We start from the raw sequence: 26,612 nt of genomic DNA, 5'->3' as shown, positions 1-26,612 counted from the left end.
TTAAAATAAATAATTTGCCTTGATACCCAATAACATTATGATGATAGTTTAATCTGATGTTCAAAAAGTAAATAACTGTATCAGGGGCCCATGGCCTTTGCTTACAATGTTGCGATCCTGCTGGCTGAAGCCCGGAGACTAAAGTTGGTTTCTGGGGTTTTGTTTAGCTTCTGTATTTGTTATATAGTTGCTTAGAGTTGCAGCTCAGAGGCCTGCAGCCCCAGGCGGGGAACGTTGGAGTCCTCCATCACTGAAGCAAGCAAGCCTCATGTTAGTTTCAAGCTGCCTGGCTGCCAGCCGCCATCTTGGCTGGCAGTTAATTTGCATATTGCCCTGATTAGCCAATGGGAAGGGTAGCAGTCGTACGCCAATTACCATGTTTCTCTTTTTATTAGATAGGATTGTTCAAATATTTTGTCAAATTGTTAATTGGTTTTATTTTAAAATTAAGTTATAGGAGTTCTTTATATATTTTGGATACAGTTCTTTTTCAGGTATATGTAGTGCAAGTACTTTCATTTGGTCTTGGCATGTAAGTTTTTGACCCATAAAGTAACTGTTACCTCCAAAGCTCTAACTTATAAGTCTACTAGCAATAGGGCTTTTCTGGAATTCCTTTTTGCTCAGTAACCTAGTTTTAGTAGAAAAAAAAAAAGATGTGCTGGAATTTTATTCTATAATAATTTTAGTTTATTCAGACCAAAAATTGATTTTTAAAGCTGTAAACAAAGTGCTGGATTAAATTATATTAATAAGAACCCATAACTAAAAGTTATCCTAATAGAACACTCATTTAGACATGGAAATCATTTGGATATTTTTGTTTTCTGTTTTCAGCATGGCTAGACCATAAAAGTTGTTCCTCACCTATTGTACTTATGAATGAGGAATCTACAAGTGATAATTTATTACTTCAACAAAAAAGTCCATCTCCAGCAGAAGTACCAGATCTGTGTTTTTCTGATGAATATAGCTCTGTTCATAGTCCAACAAAAGAGGAAAAACCAAAGGATGATCAAGAACTAGTTAGTAGTATAATCCAAAATAATGAAAATAAAGATTGCTTGGAACTTGACTACACAGAACTATCTACTGAATCAGCGTCCTCTTCAAAAATTGAAAAAGCATCTTTTAAATGTAGTAAAAGGCGGGAGAATCATTTAGACCTTTTGAGTGACTTTATTATGATGAGAAATAAACATAAAACTTGTACCTCAAAGACTGAAGTCACAGATAGTGATGAAAAAAATGGTGGGTAATTTAGTAATATTTTGGCATAGATATGATAGCTTCAAGGACTAAATGTATAATTTAGTATAGAAGATAAAGAAACACCTGGCTGGTGTTGCTCAGTGGTTGAGTATCGACCTATGAATGAGGAGGTCACGGTTTGATTCCTGGTCAAAGCAAGTGCCCGGGTTTGCTGACTCAATCCCCAGTATGGGATGTGTAGGAGGCAGCCGATTGATGATTTTCTCTCATCATTAATGATTCTATCTCTCCCTCTTCCTTCCTCTCTGAAATCAGTAAAAATATATATTTTTTAAAAAGATAAAGAAACAAAGCTCTTCCAGGTAGTAAATATTATTTTTCAAACTCAAAGAAAATGTTTTTGATTCATGATATCTATTGTGCATGCAGAAAGATATGGGTATAGATATAGATGTAGATATGTATTTAAAATGTCTTAAGTAACATTTGAACTTCTAAGCAAAGTCACTATTTGTAAAACTTGCTTTCTACAACTTAGCCATACAGATTCATAATATTTCTAACTTTTTTTTTTATCATTCTGCCATTCTTTTTTTCTTTTAGAGGAAAAAGAAATTTAAATTATATTTTAATGTATACTAAGAACACTTTGCCTGGTGAATTGCTTAGTCTTTTTAACTGTTTGAGTTAACTGTTTTACATTCTGCTTATAACCATATCAAAGGTAGTATAATGTGTCATATCATTTTACTTCTAGAATATGTTTGACATAAGTTATCCAGATGAAATAACTACGAAAATATTTATGTATAAGAGTTAGAGCATACTTAGGTCTTACTAGTCTATATACTATATTTTTAAAATATATTTTTATTGATTTCAGAGAGGGAGCGAGAGATAGAAACATCAATGATGAGAGAGAATCATTGATCAGCTGACTCTTGCACTCCCCCTACTGGGGATGAAGCCCACAACCCAGGCATGTGCCCTGACCAGGAATAGAACCTTGACTTCCTGGTGCATGGGTTGATGCTCAAATACTGAGCCACACTGGCGGGGCTAAATAGTTCAATTTAATACAATGTATTTCAAAGAACTTTAACAATGGTGGTCATCATAGAAGAAAACGTTTAAGTAAAACAACATTAAGTTTCTTCTGAACAATGCAAATTAATATTTTTATCAGAATTTCAAGATAAAGAAGAACATCCTTTGACTCTTCAAGAAGAAAGTCCTATTGTTTATACTAATACAACTGTAGAGAAAATAAATCAGGAGAGGGGAGCAGACAATGTCATTGAGATTCAAGCATCAGGTATGCTATGCTTTTAAGATACATTCAAATTAATTTAAAAGTCCTTTCTGGGGTATCTAGAATATACCTCATTTTCCATGTAACTTTGCTTGTTTCAGATATTTCTTTATTTCCACTTCTACTTTCAAGTTATTTCCAAACTTGGAAGGCCCTGTTCACTGCCTCTGCCTTCCCCTTTGCCCTACCCCAGTCCATTGTTATTTCTTCTTTTAAATTGCTGCTTCCCTTCATTCATCAGAAAAGAGCAAACTGCTCCAACTCTTATGCCAGTCTCAAAAATGATCTGCTAATGGTTGCTTTCTCTATTCCCTTATCCCTTATCAGGGTGATATTTATAAATAAGTTATTATTGAACTCTATTCTGATTACACTTTTTCTTCTTCTGTAAAGAAGAATATACTTTGACTCCTAAAGAACAGCCTGCTTGTGGGGTGGGAGCAGGGTAGAGGGCATCAATGGGAAGGGGGGAGGAGGACATATGTAATACTTTCAAAAATAAAGATAAATTTTTTAAAAAAAGAAAAAGTACAAAATAATTTAAATGTTAGAATCCAAAGAAAGAGAACAGCCTGCGTAAGAACATCATGCTCAGTATTAAAGTCAATAAGAAAGTAGTATATTACTAGTTCTTGAATATCTTTTCATTCCTTTGGTTCAATTTTACTTATGACCTTTAGGTGATTATGCAAATCTTCAAAGATTGATATTCTAGTGAAAACTAGAAACAATTTGTCATTGTTACAAATTTGTTCGGCTTAAGGTTGTAAGCTAATAGTTGAGGGAAAAGAAAAAAAATTGCAATTCTCTTTATATGGCTCTTCATAGTTGCAAAGTTGATTAAGTTACTAAATAAATCCTTTCTAATAAACAAGATAGCCATAAAATTATAGTAATTCTATGGGGGAAGGTGTTTTGTTTTTACTAGTTTGTTTATTCAGCATAAATATATTAAAATAACCTCTGTACAATCTTATGTACAATATCATGATATTTTAACTCAGTAAAATTTAGATAGAGTTCAGGTTTCCATGAAATAACATGTTCAGTTGGTTTGTCAAAAAGAGCATGCAATCTTTATAAAAACACTTCCTCCAATGCTTTCGTGTTTACAGAGAGCCAGTGCCACGCGTACTGTCTCCTAGAAGCCGCAGCTACTCCTATCTTAAAAAAACTCGCCTGCCTCTGTACTCGCCCTGTTGCTACTTGGAAATTTGCCACCGTTCTTTTTGACCAAACAAGATTCCTCTTAAAGGAACAAGAGAAAGTAGTAAGTGATGCTATTCATCAAGGTGAGTGCAAATAAAAGTCACATTATTTTAAATGATATCAATTTATGGATTATATATCAAGATAGTAAAAATATAGAATATGCAAAAATTAGTCTTGGATGAAAGCATAACTGCAATTCAGCATATAGCACCCATACACCAAAACTGGAGAATCAGCTAAGTAAGGGAGAAAGGGTAAGAAATATAATCTGGCATTGCTCCTTAGTGAAGCTCCATTGACTTATACAGGGTGGGGCAAAAAGTAGGTTTACAGCTGTTTGTATGGAAAATAATAAAATAAGTAATAATACAAAAATAAATTCTGTGTTTTGCATACTCACAACTGTAAACCAACTTTTGTCCCACCCTCTATTACTTGACAGGTTCCTATTACAGAAACTAAATTAACCCCTATTAATGTTAGCATATGAACCACCTAGTTTCCTCCCCAAAAGAGGGGGAAAGTAAAAAACAAAAACAGATTAAAGTCCATTCACAATGTCTGGCATCCAGTCAAAGGTTATCAGGCATTTTAAGAGACAGAAAAACCAGTAATTGTTCAAAACCAGTAATAAGTAGAAAACTGTAGCAGCAGCCAGAGGAAAAAAAGATATGTTGCATAAGAGAAACAAGGGTAAGGGTGACACCAGCTTTCTTGTCAGAAATAATGCAAGTAAAAAGATAGTGGAGTAACATCTTTAAAATACTGAAGAAGCCCTGACTAGTATGACCAAATAGTTAGAGCTCCATCCCGTGGACTGAAGGGTCTCTGCTTTGATTCTCAGTCAAGGACATGTATCTCAGTTGCAGGTTTGAACCTCGGCCTCATTGAGGCATGTGTGGAAAGCAACCAATTGGTGTGTCACTCTCACATCTATGTGTGTGTGTCTCTCTCTCTCTTTTACTTACTCTCTCTCCCTCTCTCTCCTCGTCCCTCCCTCTACTCTCTCTGAGACTCAATGGAAAAAATATCCTCGGGTGAGAATTTAAAAAAAAAAAAAAAAATATATATATATATATATATATATATATATATATATATGCTGAAGAAGAAGAAAAAACCATCAACCTAGTTTTCTATACTGGGCAAAAATATATTACAAAAACAAAGGTGAACTAAAGATGTTTTCAGCCATACAAAAGCTGAAAGAATTCATGAGCTGCAGACTTACACTGTAAGGAATGTTCTCCTAAGGGGAGGAGAAAAATGATATCAAATCTGGTTTCTCTGTTCTGTTCTCATCACTTCCAGGTCATGAGTGACTTGTTTCCACAAGTCCTTCCCAGGGCAGAAGATACTACCCATAATTGGTTCTCCTATTGCTTCTTGATCCCCAATAACTACTACATATTTGCCTCATCTTTTTTTTTTTTATTAGATCAACATTTTTCAAACGTTTTAGCAGAACTCTGTTCAAATAAGTATTTCATGGGATTCCACTATTTAAACAGAAAAGTAGAGCTTCTCTGGTTATGTTAGGGCAGTGGGTTCAGAATGTCTCACTTCTGTACACAGTGAAATCCAAGCTATCACCCTCAAAAAGCTGTGGAGCTATGTGGACACGTTGATTAGACCATTGGCCTGTCCTTGTGAATACATCTCTTGTTTAAGTCATATCTTTAGACAGATATTTCCAGGTGTCTACCTTCACTTGTAGGTATTGCTTTATGTGCTGATCCTCTACCTTTATTTTAACCAGTTGGCATGTTATGAGTTTAATTTTCTTCTTGTTTCATAACTGGGAATCATTTACCTGTTTTCCCACCAAGAGTAGAAATAATTGAATGTTCTTTGGAAGCAAAAAGAGTATGAGCTCTAAGGTTAGCTGTCTGGGTTTAAATGTCAGCCCCACCATTTATTCACAAATTGACCTTGGATAGTTACTTAACCTCCTTAAGATTATTTCCTCATCCACAAAATAAGATTCATAATAAACTTGCCTGATAGAGTTATTGTTATAGATTTAATGAAATAACCACCTTATACACAGCCTGGCACAGAGTAAGCACTCAATAATAAATATTCACTTTTATTGTTAAACATTCTGATACATATTCTAAAATTTTAATATATATCCTACGTTTTTTAATACATTTAAATATGTTTTTGCTTACTTAGGTACAAATGCTGAAAGAGAAACAACATTTAGGCATGCTGGTCTATTACACCTTCTGGTCACAATTCGAGATGTCCTTTTAACATGTAGCTTGGACACAGCACTGGGTCAGTAGGGAAATTTTTTAATTTTCCTTTTCTTCCTATTGAAATATTTCATCTGAAATAACTTTCAATTTTCTGAAAAAGATGCACCTTATAAGAAACTATGTAGCTTCTTATACTTCTATGTAACACCTATCATTGCCTAAAAAAAAATAGGTTTAGGATTCCCTCATCTAGGCCTGAATTACAGAATCCTAATGACCTTAGCAGATTTGATTGTATAATCATTATCATGCACTAATTTTTAGTATAAGATGATATTTTCCATATACATTTTAGGCCATTATTAAATGTCTGTGGCTTTAAATCTTTGCTAGATGAAATATGACTAAGTTATTAGTAGTAATGCCTTCTGCAATTTTTAAATTGTGTGTGTAAATGAGGATATAAACTATTTGAGTGATAAAAATAAAACTAACTTAAATGTGTTGAAAAGTTTATGATCCTGAAAATCTTTTCTAAATTATCAGAATCTGTCTTACTACATTACTACTTTAAGTCCCTTATTGCAGAATTATTGAGCATTATTTAGTAATGTTATGCTTATAGGATTATGTTTTATAATTTAGAATGTTTTGAACCTATCCTATATAATAAAAGCCTAATATGCTAAGAGTCCAGTCGTCCATTCAACCAAAGAATAATATGCTAATGATATGCTAAGGCCGCTCAACTGCTTGCTATGGTATACACTGACCATCAGGGGGCAGATGGTCTGACCAGTAGGTTAGCTTGCTGCTGGGGTCCAGCTAGTCAGGACTGAGAGAGATGAGCTGGACATGCCCTGGAGCCCTCCGGCCAACCTCCTGTGTCCCTCCCCAACCCTGATCATGCACCAGTGGGGTCCCTCAGCCTGGTCTGTGCCCTCTCACACTCCGGGACCCCTTGGGGGATTTCTGAGAGCGGGTTTCAGCCCAATCCCACAGGCCAGGCTGAGGGACCCCACTGGTGCACGAATTTGTGCACTGGGCCTCTAGTTTTAAATATAAAGTGAAAATAAATTTTCTCTGATTTCTGACCCAGATGTTTTATCTGTGACCCAAATATTATTTCTCTAATCCAAGGTTTTAGAGATAATTATTAAGCAGCAGTAAGTTATAGTTATACTCCCTCTGCAACCTCTGGGAGTTATAATACTTGGCTAAGTATTATATTATCTAGCCAAGTATTAGAACTAAATTATAGTTACTCTTAGAGAACCTAGCATGGTGCTTTTCCTTTCTTTTCCAGTTAAACCACTTGGGTGTTGATGCTGGATCAGGTTGTCTTATCTTTGTCCTCAGACAAGTAAGGATTGGGAGCTATAGCCCTAATTTTTAGAACCTAGTAGAATTAGTGTAACGGTATAGTGTCACATGCCCTTCTATTTAGTTACCTGTCTTCATCAGTCTTTCTGGCTTCATAAAAAACTGTCAGTCCCATTAACAGTCAGGCTGATGTTAAAGCATAATAGTAAGGCAGATTTTCAGATTCTAGCATATCTGAGCTCCCTGTGCTATAGAGAGAGTTGTGACTCACCTATGCTCAATACTAATCAAAACTTTGGATTAGAGATTATGGAGGATTGCTTGAAGGTACTCTACAATTTACCCTAGGATTAGGTGAGACCATTGAGAGCTATATACTTGAATTGTTTTTGCTTCTCAAAGAAATGCATTTACTAAATTAAACTTTGGCATTACTATTTGGCTACCTTGAAGAATATTATAGCCCAGCTGGTGTGGGTCAATGGTTAACCATTGACCTATGAACCAGGAGGTCACGGTTCCATTCCTGGTCAGGGTATATGTGCAAGCTGTGGGCTCGATCCCTAGTTCAGGGCATGCAGGAGGCAGCCAATCAATGATTCTCTCTCATCATTGATGTCTCTGTCTCTCTTTCCCTCTCCCTTCCTCTCTGAAATAAATAAAGAAAAAAATTTAAAGAATATTATAAAAGTAAAATCCTTGTTGGAAAACTAACTTTGTAAGCTCTACATACCAAGCCATAATGAGTAACCTAACTGCCTTAGACATTTTTAGTGGAGGGCTTTTTCACTCCTCTAAACCTCTTGAAATCAAAGAGCAAGATAGGTTGTTCTTCTTTCCTTCCCTCTCTATAGTGGCAGAAGAAAGGTCTGTGGGGGTCTAGCTGCCTGCGCTGCTCCCTACCAGAATTCCGTCTTTTCTCACAGCTTTCAGTTTGCTACCTCTCCGGAAGATTCAAGGGTAATGATGCAGAGTTTCAGACCAAGATGATGAAAGGAAATTTTAATTCTTTTTTGTCCATGGAGTTTCTCAAAGAACAAAAAGTCTCCCCCACCCCCCCGCCCAATTTTGTTTTAACAGGATATTTGTCAAATGCAAAAGATGTGTACAAAAGCGTTTTAGGCTCCTATTTGGATGACATTTGGAGACAGCTAGAGATTGTACAGTTTATTAGGGAAAAAATGCCTGAAACCAACTACAAAATACAAGAATTGCAACGTCAGATATTAAATCGGATGCAAAGTGAACAGCAAATTAAGGTTAGTACTGGATTAAAGCAGGTAACAATAATTAGCTTAAACAAGAACTGGATGTAAGATAAATTTTTACATTTAATTTTGAAATTATAAAATAGTCTATACCCGTGGTCGGCAAATTGCGGCTTGTAAGCCACATGCAGCTCTTTGGTCCCTTGAGTGTGGCTCTTCCTAAGCCTTAGGAGTACCCTAATTAAGTTAATAACAATGTACCTACCTATATAGTTTAAGTTTAAAAAATTTGGCTCTCAAAAGCAATTTCAGTTGTTGTACTGTTGATATTTGGCTCTGTTGACTAATGAGTTTGCCAACCACTGATCTATACTGTTTGGTCCCTCAATAGTTTTCTTCTAAGTTAACAGAATAAAATCGGGTCCAGAGAAAGGATGATTTCCATCATTATTCATATGTCTTAAATTAAAAAAAAACAATTTTTATTATATACAGTTTTTTATGGATTGCTTCTTCAAAACTCAAAAGTGGTGTCTGTTCTTATAAGTATATTAATGTTGTTAAGTCCTTGTAAGTTCATCAACATTTACCAATAATAGAACTATAATAATTTATTTTTAGAAATTGAGCCAAAATCTCATCTTATGTGATTCTATCAAAAGAACAACAACAACAAAAGCACTTAGTTTATGCCTAGGATTATATTGGAAATTTTTGCCCACCCTACCTCAAGCATATGAAGTTACATTAATAAATATTTAAGAGAAAATACTTTAAAAAATATTTACAAGCAGAAAAGCATTTCAAATGTTTTACATTGAATCTGGTTACAAATTTGGCCTTTTTCTTCTTTTTCCTCTCTGTCCCTCCTATATTTTTATCTCCAACTTTATGGTTACTTGGCAACTTGCGTAAGTCATTAAAATAAAATAATCAGTAAGAAATTTAAAATTGAAATTGATTTGTTGTCCCCACTCCACCCCTAAGCCAAGAATGTCCTACTGCAAAATATTTTCCTCATTAATATTTGACCTTACTTTGTATTTAAAGATATCTTTTACAACATGAATATTTACTTGGTAATCGTATAGCCATTCGTTTCATAACCAATTAAGTTTGTTATTTTGTCACTGTAGCAAAACTATGAAAAAGAATAAGCAATCAGATATACATTTATGAGAAATTCTTATTTTTGGTCAGGTGCTGATTATAATAAGAATGGACTCAGATGGTGAAAAACATCTACTCATTGAAATCCTTAACAAAATGGAAGGTATGCAATTTTAAATTATGCTTCATTTGCTAACATATGCTTGAACATAAAAATGTATTGATCTAACCAAGTTTTTTTGTTTGTTTGTTTGTTTTTTTAAAGGCCACACACAACCTTTCCAAATATGGCTGTTGGTTTTTTTGTTTTGTTTTGTTTTTTTAATATATTTTATTGATTTTTTACAGAGAGGAAGGGAGAGAGATAGAGAGTCAGAAACATCAATGAGAGAGAAACATCGATCAGCTGCCTTCTGCACATCCCCCACTGGGGATGTGCCCGCAACCCAGGTACATGCCCTTGACCAGAATCGAACCTGGGACCCTTCAGTCCACAGGCCGACGCTCTATCCACTGAGCCAAACCAGTTTTGGCCTAACCAAGTTTTAAAATTAAGATATAATTAACATACCATAAAATTTATTCTTTAAAATTAAATAACTCAGTGATACCTAACCAGTTTTTAAGTCAATCTGGACTATAAACCTGCAAAATATAAATATTCTATAATGTACTTATGTGAACATTAAATGTATTTATACATATGTTGTTATTATTATTATCAGTTGATACCTTTTGTTGAATGTCTACTAGTTGCTAAATAATAGTGACTACTTACAACTCTATGCATAGGTTTTACTAACTCAATTTTACAAATAAAGAAACTAAAGTTCATAAAGGTAACGTAGCAAGCCAAATCTCACAGGCAGTAAGTGTGGGAATCAGAATTTGAACCTCGGTCTCTCTTGTTCCACTGTTATTCTTCAGTTCATTCTTCTACCCACTGCAGCCTCCTCTGCCAGCCAATTCCACCTGGTGCTGTGGAACCTACCGCTTACATGTAAACTCTTCTTCACCTCCTTCGTCTTAAGTAAAACCTGATTTTCCCCAGATGACACTGCTTCCCTGTATTCTTCTCATTTAGAATCTGATTCTCTCTCCTCCTCTCTCTCTCTCTCTCCCTCTCCCTCTCTCTCTCTTCCCCCCACACCCCCTCTCTCCCTCTCTCCCTCTTTCCCTCTCTCCCTCTCTCCCTCTCTCCCTCTCTCCCTCTCTCCCTCTCTCCCTCTCTCCCTACTGTCTTATTATTTCATTCAGTTTTCCAATCCTGGGGAGATGAGTTCATATTCACCAAATTCACAAGATCCTTACTAGTACCAAAAAGTGAGAGCAATAGTTAACAGTTGTGGGGCTGAACCTGCCACAGTTGTCTGGAATCTGGGTACAGTAATTGGGAAAAAAATTTTTAATTAGGAAAATGCTGAGCAATGTTAACATTAAAAACAAAGGGATCTGGCCCTAACCGGTTTGGCTCAGTGGATAGAGCGTCGGCCTGCGGGCTGAAAGGTCCCAGGTTCGATTCCGGCCAAGAGCATGTACCTTGGTTGCGGGCACATCCCCGGTGGGAGGTGTGCAGGAGGCAGCTGATCGATGTTTCTCTCTCATCGATATTTCTAACTCTCTATCCTTCTCCTTTCCTCTCTGTGAAGAATCAATAAAATATATTTTAAAAAAAAACAAAACAAAAAAACAAAAAAAACACACAAAGGGATCTGGTAGGGGAGTGGGGGGGTAAGGGGGTGAGATCAACCAAAGGACTTGTATGCATGCATATAAGCATAACCAATGGGTGCAGACACCAGGAGGGTGAGGGCATGAACGGGAGTGGGGTCAGGGGCGGGGGGGCAATGGGGGGGATAAGGACACATATGTAATACCTTAATCAATAAAGAAAAAAAGAGGGGATCTGGGTAACCAAAGGAATTTTTTTTTTAAGAAGTTGAGAAAATATTCCTGCTCCACAAAGAAGAATACTTAAACCTGCTTAATGGGGCACCTTTTCTTTGATGTCACTTAAGATATATTGACAAATTATTACTGTACATATATCTCTTATCTAGGCTTCACACTGAACATCCCTATTTCTTTTGGTATTTGGAATTATATCATCACTACTCTTAGTGTTTTATTTCAACAAGGTCTGCTGACACAAAAATATTGACTTTATACACTGACAAATGTTTTTACTCTCTAACTGGTAACTATCCTCTATATCTAGGAGCAAAGCCCTTTTTTCTATTGAGTGTTAGAAAGTAAAAATGTAGTTCCATCATTCTATGTGTTTGTAAGATCCTAGTAATGCACTCAGCAAGTAATCTGCTTTGGATTCATAGCTAACACAAATCACTTAAGGAGATTAACTTTTAAATTATATGACCTTATAAATTATAAAAGAAAAATCATACTCCCTCCTTTCTTCTTGCTGCCAAAACTATTGTCATGTCAATTCAAGTAAATGTGATATTATTAAGCACTACTTTGTCATTACTACATCATACAACTGTAAACTTTACAATTGACAGAGTACATTAATAGAGTGTAGAATTTACTTTAACTAGAATTAGCTATTCTTAAATATGTCTGTAAAAAATAAACTGTATGTGTGGATACAGAATTTAATGGAGTTTAATATATTTTGTTAAAAAGTAACATCAAATCGAAATGCAGTCCCTGATGTTTAGTTACATACTTTAAATTTTACCAGAGGAAAAAAAAGGTAAAGTCTACCATAATTTTTAGTTAAATAAAGTTAACTGCACAGAATTGGTAAGTTTAATTTAGTTATTTTAAAATTAAGTTTTTGATCCACTTTATTATTTTATAAAGTAAACTCAGAATTTCCATGCTTATACACACAACGTTCACACAGAAATATTGCCCATGGTTTAAACTTCCTGATACCCTAGATTTAGAAAATAATCTCCCAAATTGTATTTTAAGCAGTTTCCTTGTTCAAAGATGTTTCATTCATTTTTGTGGTAGTGAATACATGACACACTTTAAAAATACACATGAACAAAACACTGGGAAAATTTTTCTTTCATTCCTCTTTTTTTCCAACAGGTTTAACATTGACTGTCTTACATTCAAACAAAAGAAAAGATTTTCTGGAATCTGAAGGTGTTTTAAATAGGTAAAAATGTATTTCTTCATCTATGGGGAGCAAACATTCAAATTCCCTAGGAAAAGCACAATTTCTCCTAGAATTAAACTTTTAAAGAAAGGTTTAATAAAGTTAATGTCTTTAACCTGTACCTGAGAAAAGCTTCACATAGAACACTTTAATTCAGTTTATTGCCTTGTGTTAAATATTTTGTTGTCCAGAAATTTAGTTCAGTCTTGCTTTAATATCCCCAAATTATCATTATTATTGTTATTGTCAGTACAGAAAGTGCCTATTTAGACTTGCCAGTTTTTTTGTTTAGCATTGTTATTTTTTTATACTTCCTTCCTTTGTTTGGGTTCTCCTTCTTCCTAGAGTACATTTTTATAAATTCTCTCAGTGAAGTTCTGCTAATGATAAAATTAGTGTCGACTTGACTAAAAATGTTTTTATTTTGCCTTATTTTGTATAGAAATTATTTATTCTTTATATTGGATCTAAATAATAAAAAGAGAAAATGTAAATCAAATAGGAGCCCATAGAAGCTAGACATAAATACCTTTTAACTTCTGTCTACATTGCTCTGGGTAGAAAGCAGTGGTAGAGAATTTTAATTACAGTAAGTGCTGTCATATGGCATTTGAAGATGGGAAAGATAACTTTATAATATTTAAGTTTTCACCTTTTTTGTTGTTGTTAAATCACTTATGAAGCCCACTGAGGAAAAAAAATAACTGCACTTCATAGTTGTCAGGTAATACTCTGTTATATAGATTCTCAAAGATTAAAACCTCACATTTGTAGGAAAATGAGATTGATTTCTCATGATGAATTGTCTGTTATGGATAAGACTCAGGTAATAAAATTAAGGTCCCTTGCATTTGAGGATGTGAAATAGTCTACAGTTGTGTGTGTGTGTGTGTGTGTGTGTGTGTGTGTATTTTTATTTATTTCAGAGAGAAAGGGAGAGGGAGAGAGAGGTAGAAACATCAATAACGAGAGAATCACTGATCGGCTGCTTCCTGCACATCCCACACGGGGGATCGAGCCTGCAACCCAGGCATGTGCCCTGACCGGAAATTGAACCATGACCTCCTGGTTCATAGGTTGGCACTCAACCACTGGAGCCATGCCAGCTGGGCTAGTCTACAGTTTTTTATATTTGAATTAAAAAAAAAACAAAAAAAAAAAACTATGACCATCAAAAAAGATAAAAATAGCCGAAACCGGTTTGGCTCAGTGGATAGAGCGTCGGCCTGCGGATTGAGAGGTCCCAGGTTCGATTCCGGTCAGGGGCATGTACCTGGGTTGCGGGCACATCCCCAGTAGGAGATGTGCAGGAGGCAGCTGATCGATGTTTCTCTCTCATCGATGTTTCTAACTCTCTATCTCTCTCCCTTTCTCTCTGTAAAAAAATCAATAAAATATATTTTTAAAAAAAAGATAAAAATAGATTAGCAACAATTGGAGAACAAATAAACAGAAAGTACACCAGTGCTTTTCCAAGATAAATAGACATAGATTAGAGAAGAGTAACATAAGCCAAAAAGAGTTATCTTTTAGCATTCGAAGTAAATAATTGCACAAGTATAGTTACATTTTCTTGGCTTTCTTTTGTCTTCAGTACAAGTTCCTGTGTAGTGGTACCTAATCAATATATTGGAGCAGATTTCCCCTGGAGTAATTTCTCATTTGTTGTGGAATACAATTACGTAGAAAACTCTTGTTGGACTAAACACTGCGAGCAATTGAATATTCCATACATGGCCTTTAAAGTGATGCTTCCAGACACAGTTTTAAAGAGTAAGAATATAAACTAATTTTTTTTTTATTTCATTAGAATGAAATTTCTGTTCTCTGTTTCTTATCTGTGGAAAGAGAATAAACTATGGCATGAGAAGACTTGAGTTTAAGCTCTAATCGTACCACTATCCTTGTAACCTTGAGCACGTTCTTTAACTATCTCATACTCATATCCCTCATCTGAAAAGCAAACTTTACTGATCATATTTATCTTCATCCCTTTAACTTCTAAATTTTACTTATATAGCATACTTTTATTATAATTATATATAATATCAATCTGATACTTTTATTCAATAGTATTTTATTGAATTTTAGGGAAAAATTACGTTGGATAATTAGTATGTTGACTGATTCAGAAAACTTTTAATACACAAAAAAAATTATGCACAAATACTTAGAAAATAATCCAAAGCCACTTTGGTTTCTTTGCATTTCTCACTTCACATAACTAAGGTTGTGAATTCTCAGACCATTTCATTGAAAAAGCCCATGGAGTTTTACTCCCAGTGCATCTCTCTTTCAATATTTGCCATAAGTTACTTTCTATCCAACTGAATTATGAGTGGGAAGTTTGAATTCTGAGTCATTCCAACTCAATTCTAAAGTACACCATAATTCTTATTTAGAATCTTTGATATTTAGAATTAAATGTTAAGTTGATAAACCAATTAAAGAATGGGCCCAAGAAAAGATAAAAGATAAGTATGCTTGTTTATATTTAGAAGCTTCTTTCATTTTCTCAAAGATGAATTTAATTTATTCAATCAGTTCTTTGGGCATTTACAATGCTTCAATTCACTATTATACTGTAAGATAAAGTGGTTTTATATCTTATATATCTTGATATACTTGTTCTAAGAAATTCGAATTCCAAGAGGTAAAATTAATTGCTGGGTCAAATGTATACACACATTTATATATTGCCAAATATCCTTCAAGAAATGCTATTCCAATTTATATTTGTGCAGAAAGTGTGAGAGGATACTTTTCCCATATCTTTACAATAAGTCGGCATTATTAATCTTTTAAATATTTGACATAATTATAGGCAGAAAATATTTTATAGTTGTGTTAATTTGCATATCTTTGACTATTCATATCTTTTCAGATGTGAATTGATCTTGTATAGCCATTCTTTTGTAAGTTGCCAGTTTATGTCCTTTGTCCATTTATCTATCGAGGCATTTATTCTTTTCCTATTGATCTGTATCATTTCCTATAGGTTATAGTACATAATTTTAAATTTTGATCAGCATATTTACACAGTAAATGTCCAATATATACTTAAGTGAATAAAGCAGATTTTAATATTGTTAGATTATAATCCTATTTTTTTCTTTTCCTTTTTTCTTTTTAAGTGAGTGTACATGTGATAAGCAAATATATAGGAGAAAGTCTGGAAGTATGTACTAATCTTTGTTTTAGTATATAGTAGTTTTAGTAAGATCTGTTACCTTTTCTTTCTAAGTAATAGGATAACATGGTTTTTATTTTATTCTTCAGAACTTTCTTTATTCTGACTTCTGATGTTTTACAGTGAATATGTTTTTATTTTTATATGACTCCTTGAACATACACTTTGAACATGTTTAGTAAAAAATTATAAAGAGCTGAGGGATGAGAAAAAAGAGAAATATTTATAAATTTTCTGTTATTTAGGAAACAACTTGCTGGATAGTTTTGGTGGTTTTCTTTTGGAAATCCAGGTTCCATATGTGTTGTTTGCATCTGAAGGACTTCTTAATACTCCAGAAATACTTCAGTTGTTAGAATCCAAGTAAGTTATAGATTTCATAACTTTAACAAAGTATATATATATAATGGCTAAATATTATTCTATACTAGAGGCCCAGTGCATGAAATTTGTGCCAGGCCTGTTCCCTCTCACAGTCTGGGAGCCCTCAGGGGATGTCCTACTGACTTCAGGGAGCGGGCCTAAGCTGGCAGTCGGACATCCTTAGCGTTGCTATGGAGGCAGGAGAGGCTCCCACCACCGCTGCTGTGCTCACCAGCTATGAGCTCGGCTTCTGGCTGAGCGGCACTCCCCCTGTGGGAGCACACTGACCACCAGGGGGCAGCTCCTGCATTGAGCATCTGCCTCCTGGTGGTCAGTGTGCGTCATAGCGACCACTAGTTCCGCTGTTTGGTCGATTTGCATATTAGACTTTTATTATATAGGATTATATGGTACTATTTTCAGATTCAAGCCTGGTATTATATCACACAGGAATAGTTTTCCAGAAAGCTTATGTCAGTGTACATTTCTCTTCCTCTAGTATACCATAATAATTATTAAATATTATTTTTCAGTAACATATCAATTTTGTGAAGAAAAATATTTCATTATTGTTTAAATTTATATCTTAATTGTATTTCTTTTGGTTCTAGCAAATAAAAACCTATAATTCACAGACTTATATATTCATAACTTTGGGTCATTGATAATATTGAGAATGACTATTCTAAAAAAAATAAAAGAATGACTCTTCTTATTTAGAGGACTTTAAAACTGCCTGGGAAACAGGACTATGAAGGTCTAAATGAATTTTCACATTTTTACACTGAGAATTTTAAAATCACATAAAACACTTTATCAAGACACACAGTTGTCATAGTGATGTTAAACACTGGGCTTTATCTCAAGGAAAGATGACTGTGCTGTGACCTTAGTTAAAATGCAGATTTACTTCCTGTGCTTTTATTTTTATATCTCAAGGCTGTGGGGCATTCACAGAAACTTCTGAGCTAATAAAAGGTAATTTAAAAAAAAAAAAGGTAGCTAAAATCTAAGTCAGTTTTAAGGAGAAAGAAAAGAAAATTCTGATAAATGCAGAATGTTTAGTCTCATAGCATGATGTTTTGGTTTCATTAATTATTATTTAAAGAGCAGAATAAATTGGCCAGTATATTTGCAATAGTATTGTGTTCAGTAATACTTAGCAAAGTACCTACGGCAACACATAGTCAATGAATTTGTCATATATACTGAATAAATCATAATTTCATATCTCAAATTGATAAAATTGAATAAATTGATGTATAAGAGAAAAAGCACAGTAGTTCAAATAATTTTATATGCAGGAGGACAATAGTTTTTCTTAAAGAATTTTCTTAGCCATTTCATTATGTCACCCCCAAATATTGTATTTTACAGCTATAATATCACACTAGTGGAAAGATGCTGCAGTGAGTCGATGAAATTCTTTGGAGGTATGGAGTGTTATGTAGTAGTGACAGTTGATGAACACACTGCCATAATTTTGCAGGTAAAACTACACAATCAAAAATAAATCAAATAAATTAAAAAGATATATACCTATGTAATTTTATTATTAGCTTTACTATAGAGAGCTTAACACGATCTATTAACAATTTCTTCCAAAACTTTGCAAGTGGGCCACAAGTGCCAAAATCATGACTGTGAAAAATGGCCATTACCAAGCTGCTTTGATGCTTATAATTTTTAACATACTTTAAGACAAAGCAAATATAGAATCTTTAATATTGTATATTGTCCTATTTTTAAATGCATTTATATAATAAGTATAGTGTTGAAAACTTTAAAAACTAAATCCTAGCCACTATGTTTCTTAAAAGGGGGCAGTATATTAGTCCATGATCGGAAATATGGCATTTCCTGTGAGGTAAGTTGGAATTGCCAATAAATAGCTGGTTTTTAACAAGAGAGGGTCTCTTAAAAAATCCACATAGTTTGTAATTTAAGATATAAAAATTCTTGTTTGAATCTCCTTGATGTTTGCTTAATTGAAGAAACCAGTTTGACGGTATGGAATAGAAATTAATGAGAAATATTATGAGCAAATGTTAACAATATAATAATTATATGATGAAAACACAAAGCTCTGTTAGAGGGTTTGTTGTTTTTTTAAGGATTTGTTTTTGTTTGTTTGTTTAATATATTTTTATTGATTTCAGAGAAGGAGGGAGAGGGAGAGAGTGTTAGAAACATCAATGATGAGAGAGAATCATTGATCAGCTGCCTCCTGCACGCCCCACATCGGGGACCAGCCCACAACCGGGGTATGTGCCCTGTTGGGGAATGGAACAATGACCCCTTAGTTCATAGGTCAACACTCAACCATTGAGCCATGCTGGCCAGGCAGAGGGATTCTTAAGAGATATTGTGTCTCGTATAGTTAAGATTCTTTTAAAAAGCAGTTATTTGGGGAAAATATTGTTTAGGGAAACTGTTTTAATCACTTACATAAGTTACTATTAGAGTAAGCCACTTCCTGAATTATTTGCTCGATCTAAGATTGTGTTAAAGGAAAAAAAGAATTCCAGACCATTACATAGAGATTCCTAGAACCACATTAACTGCTGCTTTCTCATTTTCCTTAAGGAAGCATTGGAAGCAAATTATCTATTTTAAACATAGTTTCTGTAGCCTTTAGGAGTAGCCAGACCCCTATCTACAAAGGACTTCACCCAAATTGGGACACTGCAGGCTGCTTTCTTCATATCTAGGACTTTGGGAGATTCATGAGCCTTTCTTGTTGAAATTCACTAGTTGTTTTATATCTACAGTAGCTTTCCCCCCAATACTTCCAGTGTGATTTTATTTTTTTCATAAAATAGAAGCCCAGGCCCATGCTTCTCCTCAAGCTATAATCTATATAATATAGATTTTGAAATATGGTACAAATAATTTCATAACAACTATTAACCTAGTGAATCTTTTTTATTTATTTTTTACTGGTAGGATCTAGAAGAATTGAATTGTGAGAAGGCATCAGACAACATCATTATGAGACTGATGGCATTATCATTCCAGTACAGCTATTGTTGGATAGTTTTATATGCCAAAAAAACAAACTCAGAGTAAGTAAACATTTCTTCATCTAAAGTCACATTCATATTTTTTAAGTTTTATTCAGTCCTCTTCTGTGAATAGAAGTAGCTATGCTAATTTTCTGCTTGCTCATCTAGTTTGCTTTAAGTCAGGGATTCTCAAGATGGAGGCATGCCCATAGTCAAACAAATCAAGATTTTGGAGATATGTTTCCCCTGAACATGCTGTACAAATCATCCTCTCCTCCTCTACCTCCCTAAGAATTGCTGCTTTAAGTATTTCACTTCTTATTACTTTAAAATTCTTATACTTGTCTCTTAAAAGATAAGTCATTCTTAAATCACTTCTAAAACCTTATTAAAAATACCAACTAATGAGCATCTTGCTATACTTTTTTCATTAATGAAGAATTATAAAAAAAAAAATCCGTGCCAAGACACTGACCAGTAAGGGGATAAGTTAAATTTCTCCCCTTCCTCCCCACACCCTAGCATCTCCTAGATTTAACAATATTTTTTAAAAATGGAGGTGGGAAATTTTTTTTTTTCTTCAGAAAAATACTAAGTAGACAAATACCCATGAGTCTCCCATACTAGTATTGTGTTAGCCAGGTTATTTTAACCAGTTAACTGCCAAGCATCCAAACTGGAAACCATCCCCACACGCCATGATATTTTGAATTTAATTTAAAAAATCAATTTGCAATGAATATTATAAAAATAAATATATTACAATTCAGGTGTTCTTGAATATTTTCAGTTGAAAATTCTCACAAAAAATAATTTTTTAAAGCATCTACAGACACTTATGGCGTACAAAGGGTTAATAACATGAAATATGGAAAACAATGCATTTTTAGTAAGTATAATCAGATGTCAAGTGAGTGGAAGTATAGTAATATAATTCTTTTTAGGTATTATCTTACAGAAAAGACACTTCATCACCTAGCACTGATTTACTCAGCTTTAGTTTCGTTTGGACTAAAATCAGAAGAACTGGATGTAAAGGTATTTTTTCCCCATATGTTTGTTCATAAGTATTTTTCATAAACCAAAATTATACTCAAACTCATATACCCAATGAGAAGAAACATTAAATAGGTAAGTCAAAACTGCCTAAAAGTCAAAGAACAGTTTTTAAATTAATGAATATTCTTTCCACATAAACTTCTGTCCTAAAAGTCTTTAGTTTAATAAATATAAAATAATATTTTATCTCTTAATTACTACCTATATTTATTTGAATCATAGCAGGATATGAATAAAAATAAACATATCCCTTGATCAAAAATGCTCACTTGTCCTGACCTGTTTGGCTCAGTGGATAGAGCGTCGGCCTGCGGACTGAAAGGTCCCAGGTTAGATTCCAGTCAAGGGCATGTACCTTGGTTGCGGGCACATCCCCAGTGGGGGATGTGCAGGAGGCAGCTGATCGATGTTTCTCTCTCATCGATGTTTCTAACTCTCTATCCCTCTCCCTTCCTCTCTGTAAAAAAATCAATAAAAATATATTTTTAAAAAAATGCTCACTTATGAAAGATATACTAAGTTCTTATCTGTTGTAAAATGGAAATCTTAGGACATATATTTTAGTAACCTCTAATTAGTCTTCTTTCTTAGCTCTTTTTTCAATGTCATTGCTCTGAAATTTAGACATTCTTCCAAATCTGGGGCTCAGTACTCTTCTATTATCAAATATTCTCAAAACACCTAAAACTTAACAATAAAATAAAATTGTACTCAGTGTACTTCTGTGCACTCTATACATATTTAATATAATTTAGAGAAAATCTGTCTTTAGAGTACTTATATTTCCCAGATATGTACCAACAGTTTTATATTTAAAATTCTTGTGAAATAAAAAATTGTCATAATTATTTTTTGAGATTGGTACAGTCCTTGCTTTTTAAATTTCTACTACAGGACAGCGTATTTATATTTCTAAGACATGATTGTTTAGGCTAGTTATTTCTCTGTCCACATTAGACTGCTACTCCATGAACTATCTTTCCTTCAACCGAACCTAAAAGAAGATAAAAATAGAAATGAAAGAGGAAGAGAAAGACTGGCATTTCAGAAGAAAGAAAGGCATGGAGGGAAACACAAGTGACAGACAGGAAGCAGGGGAAATGAAGAAATTCTTTCTTAGAGTTTAGTTTAATACACACACACATTTTTGGCAGCATTATCTTAGTATTAAATAAGCCAAAAATGCTAGGGAAGGCTACTCTAAATTAAAACCTTTTTTAAAAATTTATTTTAGAGAGGGAGAGAGAGGAACATCAATAATGAGAGAGCATCATTGATCACAGTGACCTCCTGGTTCATAGGTTGACGCTCAACTACTGAGTCATGCTGGCCAGGCTTTTTTTCTTTTTTTAAAAAATAAAGCTTCAAATTCATCCGCAAATATCCTTTATATTTAACTTTGTTTTTAACAAATCTTACACTGTATTTTTGAAGTTCTTATTTTAGTTGAGAACTATTAGGTTAACCTAGAAAAAGCAAAATATTAAACATTACTAGTGATAGCCAAATTGCTTTTTCTAAAGCGTTGGTGGTATAGTGGTGAGCATAGCTGCCTTCCAAATTGCTTTTTCTTCTAATACAGATGAAATATAATACCAAATACATTTAAATGATGTTATTGATAAATGTCAACGGAAGTGAGGAAAAACAATTTAGTTCCAAAAATTGGAAACTACAAGGATATCATTCTTAAAGAAGGAAAGAAAATTGCTTATCCTCACACAAAAAAATGTCCTGGGTTTCACATAGACAAATTAATAAATTATATCTAAAATAGTGCTCAAAGATTAGACCCTGCTGGGTTTTTTTTCTTCTAATTATAAACAATTTTTGAATGATATAATTTACTTCCAAATATTTTCTGTAGTCTGACATTAAAATATATTTTTCAGCTAATAATTGCTCCAGGGGTGGAAGAGACTGCATTGATAATCCGACAAATTGCTGACCACAATTTAATGACTTCAAAGAGAGATCCTCATGAATGGTTGGATAAATCCTGGCTTGAAGTTTCACCATCTAAGGTTTATTTCCTAAATAAATAAGTTAGATATTTTCAAAGCAAATATGAATACCTGTATTTGAATTCTCTTTCTGGTAGTATATTTTGTTCTCCAGTGCTTGCATGAGCATATATGACAAAACCATCATGTACAACATTTACTTAGACCATTTTCTAGAAATATTTGTATTTGTTAACTTCACAGAACTATTTTAATGAGATCTTTTATAATGAACTTTCAAATCTAAGTTATTATAGGGTGATGTAATGACTTTAATGCCTAATATATTTTAAAACATAACTATTTTTCTAATTCCTAAATTTAAACATTTAAGAATAGTAAATTTGTTAAGAGAATAGCAAAATTTTATCATTTCATGATTTGTCAATAATTCAGTTATATTATTGAAACTCAAAGTAGAGTTTTAAAGTACTTATAAGATTAAATAGTTAATTTTTAGAAATTCCTTTGGTTTGAGCATAAATATTTCCAAGACCTCATACCAACTCAGTGTTTCTGTTACCTTTATATTTAAAATATATCCAAATCATGAAGCCATTAAAAAAAGAATGACAAGGCTCTTTATGTACCAATATGGAATAATCTCCAAGATAGATTGTTAAGTGAAACATCGAAGTTGCAGGACAGAGCATGCACTATACTACCATTTGTGAAAAACAAGGGGAAATTAATATTTATGTGTTTATTTATAAATTAATAAAATACTTCTGGAAGGATACCAAGAAATGATAACAATGGTTATCTCCAAAGAGAACTGGAGTAATGGGTGGGAATGAGACTTTTCACCTTTCAGTACTTTTAAAGTTTTGAACCATGTGATTTTTACTTATTCAAAAACTAAAATTATAAAACAAACTAATAAAATAAAATGTTCATATCTATTAAATCACAGAACTTTTACATGCTTAAATAGAACACAATACAATCAGCAAGTATGGGTATAATTATATGACATGTATATGTGTGTCCTACCAAGATATGTCAAATCTGCTCACATGTCTGTCATTTGATAAAAATCAGAGAGGGTACAAAAAGCCAGTGCAATTCAGGAAAAAATGGAATATAGAGATGGCTGCTATATTTCTAGACCTGAAAACATACATTTTTAGACTGTCAAGGTCATTTATGGTCGACAGAAGTTCTCCCTATATAGTCTTTACAACAAGGCTTTCCTGAAATTATAACATCTCTTAAGTATCAGAAACATAGTTTATCTTAATCAAACAGTGATAGTATATGGTATACAAAGGGAGAGATAAAGAAATCTTGAGGTCCTATACGAAGTCCTGTAAAAGATTTCTCTTTAGAAAATGTAGCATTGGTTAAAACAATTGTCATGTGAAGAAGGTGAACTGTAACACATCTTTTTGAATGCGTGATTAGACTGAGAGTGTATGGAAGTTTCTTTCCCTCCTAGCCATACTTTTTTTCCAGGCATCTCAAATTGAATGTAGGTGCAATGACAAAAGTTTTAATCCAATAGAATGAGTAGAGTAAAATGGGTCACTTTTAAAAGACCAATGGCTGATTATTCCTTAAACTCTTTTCTAGGAAGAAATGTACTTACTTGATTTCCCATGTATTAACCCATTGGTGGCTCAGCTCATGTTACATAAAGGACCTTCACTCCACTGGATATTATTAGCAACTCTTTGTCAACTTCAGGAACTCCTACCTGAAGTTCCAGAAAAAGTATTAAAGGTTAGTTATTTGAGATCTATATTCTTATAAAGGTTTATTTCCTTTCCATCTGAGTATGTATTTTTACAATAAAGGTATTCAAAATGAAGGTATCCAAGTGTAATAGTTTTGGACTTCACATAGCAAACAATTTCCTTGAGCTAAATTTTATATAGCATTCTCATAGGCTGTCAATCACATTATACATTTTAAAGTTACCTTATACACATAATTCAGTACAGTCAGTTTATCACGATCTAAATCATTGTGAAATGTTATTGTGCCCCCAAATATTTAATTATACATTCTATTCAAATGGATTTACATAATCTCTTCCAAACAATCCTGACACCCTTCATTATAGTAAAGAGAACTTTAGCCTCATTGGTAAAATGTTAAATTTTTATCAAGGAAATGGTATTCATGTGTAACTTGTGTAACTAAAAAACTATTTTATAACTGACTAGAAAATAGATGCAAATTACAATGTTTTTCTTTTAACAGAGCCCAATTATGTTAATATTACATGGGTCAATATAATACCTATAATAAACTACTTATTTATATTTAGCCTCCTTTTCATATAGATAAGCATTATTATTTTTATTTATTTGACTGATGTTCATATTGTATTTGTATTGTATTAATTTTTAACTATTTTTAGCATTTTTGTGACATCACTTCCTTATTCAAGATTGGTTCTTCTCCCATAACAAAATCACCTCAAATGTCATCACCTCAGGAAAATAGGAATCAAACCAGTACCTTCCCTTCTCAGAGTTCAGCTTCTGACTCTTTAGACTCTGCCATTCAAGAACATGAATATTACCAGAATTTACACTTAGGAGAGACAGTGCAGGAAGAAACAAACAGCACTTCAAACTATAACTTTTCCCTGATGGAACTAAGAGAAAGAGAAATGCCGTGCGTTTTACCACCTGTGACTTCTTACAGTCAGACCAGCTATTGGAAAGACTCCAGTTGTAACCCTAACATAGAGAAAAATTCTTTTCTGATTAATATGAAATCAAGGAACTCAGCTGGTAACTCCTTTCTAAACCAGAATGATTCACAGACAGATGTCTTTTCTTTAGATCTAACACAAATGAATTGTGAAAGCAGAATATCACCAATCAACACTCAGAAGAGAGTTGCCCTTAATTTTATAAATTATCAGAAAAAGGGAACACATGAAGCAAAAAGACCTATAAATAAAGAAGAATTTGCCCCTGTCTTTTCATTAGAAGGCTCTCAATCACCTCCTCATTGGAACTTTAAGGAAAATGTATGGGAACAACAGAATCACTCATTCAACCTACAGTATGGTTCAGAGGAGACTGTGTGTGACAAATGGTACTCTCAGAAAGATAATTTATTCACTAATCAACAAAAATGTCTATCAGATGAGTTAGGAGGCCTCCTATACAGAAGTTCAAGTGCTGGGACTAAAGAGACTTTCTGGAAAGAATTACCATCTGTCCCCAGTTTGGATTTGTTTTGTGCTTCTGATTCTAATATAAATCAAAAAGAATTCAACAGTCTTTATTTCTACCAAAGAGGTAGAACATGTTTAGGACAGAAAAGGCATGCTGAACCTTCATCTAACCCAGGAGACAGGAAATCATTAACAGGTAATGCTATTCAATAGTTAATACACTATTCTCAAATGTAACTTAAGATGATATAACCATCTCAAAATTTTAAAAAAAATGTTTTTGTTTTAATGACTACACTTAGAGTCCTCAATAACTTTTGGTTCAAAGGAAAAATCAGAATTCTAATCAGAGATAGCTAAGAAAATAAATGCAAAGAAAATATATCAAATTCTTGTACCTTTAGATGAACTAAGCATTCAACTTTAGAAGTGAAAAACACAGAACAAATCTAAAAATCAGAAGATTAAAATCAACAAAGATTAAACAGAGATATCAGTGAATTAGAAAATTTGTCAGGCAGGGATATTGAATGGGCTAAAATTTATCAAGAGCTGCTATTTTAAAAAATCTTCATTGTTGAAAGTATTACATATGTCCCCCTTTCCCCCCTATTCACCCCTTCTAGCCTGCCCCCACCCCTGCCCCAGGCCTTCACCAGCCTATTGTCTGTGTCCATGGTATGTATATATATATATATATATATATACATGGTATGTATGTGTGTGTATATATATATATATATATATATATATACACACACACACACACACACACACACACACATACCATGGTGTGTGTGTGTGTATACACACACACACACACACACACACACACGTTTTTTGGTTGATTACTTCCCACCCACCCACAAGAGCTTATTATATGCCACGTGCCATTTTAGGCCTCTTATGTGGATTATTTAATTCTGACAATCCTGTTAAATAGATACTTACTATTAGCTCTGTTATGCAATTCATGTTTTTGAACATTTAATCATATCAAAATTTTAAAGGACAATTTTATTTCCTCATTTATGGTAATTATACCTTTCTTTTGTGCCATTTCTTATTGCTACCTCCTGAACATCTAGAACAAAATGTTAAGTTCTAATGGTCATACAAGGTGACCTTGCCATGATGGGAGA

The 26,612-nt window shown here is 33.6% G+C and overlaps 1 protein-coding gene across 1 annotated transcript in view; it reads left to right on the top strand.

Moving 5' to 3' along the window:
* The window catches only part of SHOC1 (shortage in chiasmata 1), a gene marked incomplete at its 5' end in the record, with an annotated part of 55,451 nt that overhangs the window by 27,044 nt on the left and 1,795 nt on the right, over window positions 1-26,612 (top strand). The window contains 15 exons of the mRNA XM_081103149.1: window positions 838-1,251; window positions 2,408-2,527; window positions 3,640-3,816; window positions 5,915-6,019; window positions 8,344-8,522; window positions 9,672-9,744; window positions 12,645-12,714; window positions 14,309-14,487; window positions 16,150-16,267; window positions 17,645-17,756; window positions 19,214-19,332; window positions 20,217-20,310; window positions 22,224-22,355; window positions 23,907-24,056; window positions 24,700-25,666. Coding sequence (XP_080959275.1) covers window positions 838-1,251; window positions 2,408-2,527; window positions 3,640-3,816; window positions 5,915-6,019; window positions 8,344-8,522; window positions 9,672-9,744; window positions 12,645-12,714; window positions 14,309-14,487; window positions 16,150-16,267; window positions 17,645-17,756; window positions 19,214-19,332; window positions 20,217-20,310; window positions 22,224-22,355; window positions 23,907-24,056; window positions 24,700-25,666 — 3,009 coding nt within the window. The remainder of the gene's footprint in view (window positions 1-837; window positions 1,252-2,407; window positions 2,528-3,639; window positions 3,817-5,914; window positions 6,020-8,343; window positions 8,523-9,671; window positions 9,745-12,644; window positions 12,715-14,308; window positions 14,488-16,149; window positions 16,268-17,644; window positions 17,757-19,213; window positions 19,333-20,216; window positions 20,311-22,223; window positions 22,356-23,906; window positions 24,057-24,699; window positions 25,667-26,612) is intronic.

This window comes from Myotis nattereri, assembly GCF_964212035.1.
Source record: "Myotis nattereri genome assembly, chromosome: 12".
Classification (NCBI taxonomy): Eukaryota; Metazoa; Chordata; class Mammalia; order Chiroptera; family Vespertilionidae; genus Myotis; species Myotis nattereri.
Note: the sequence above shows the minus strand (reverse complement) of the source record. Positions and strands in the feature narration are given on the sequence as shown.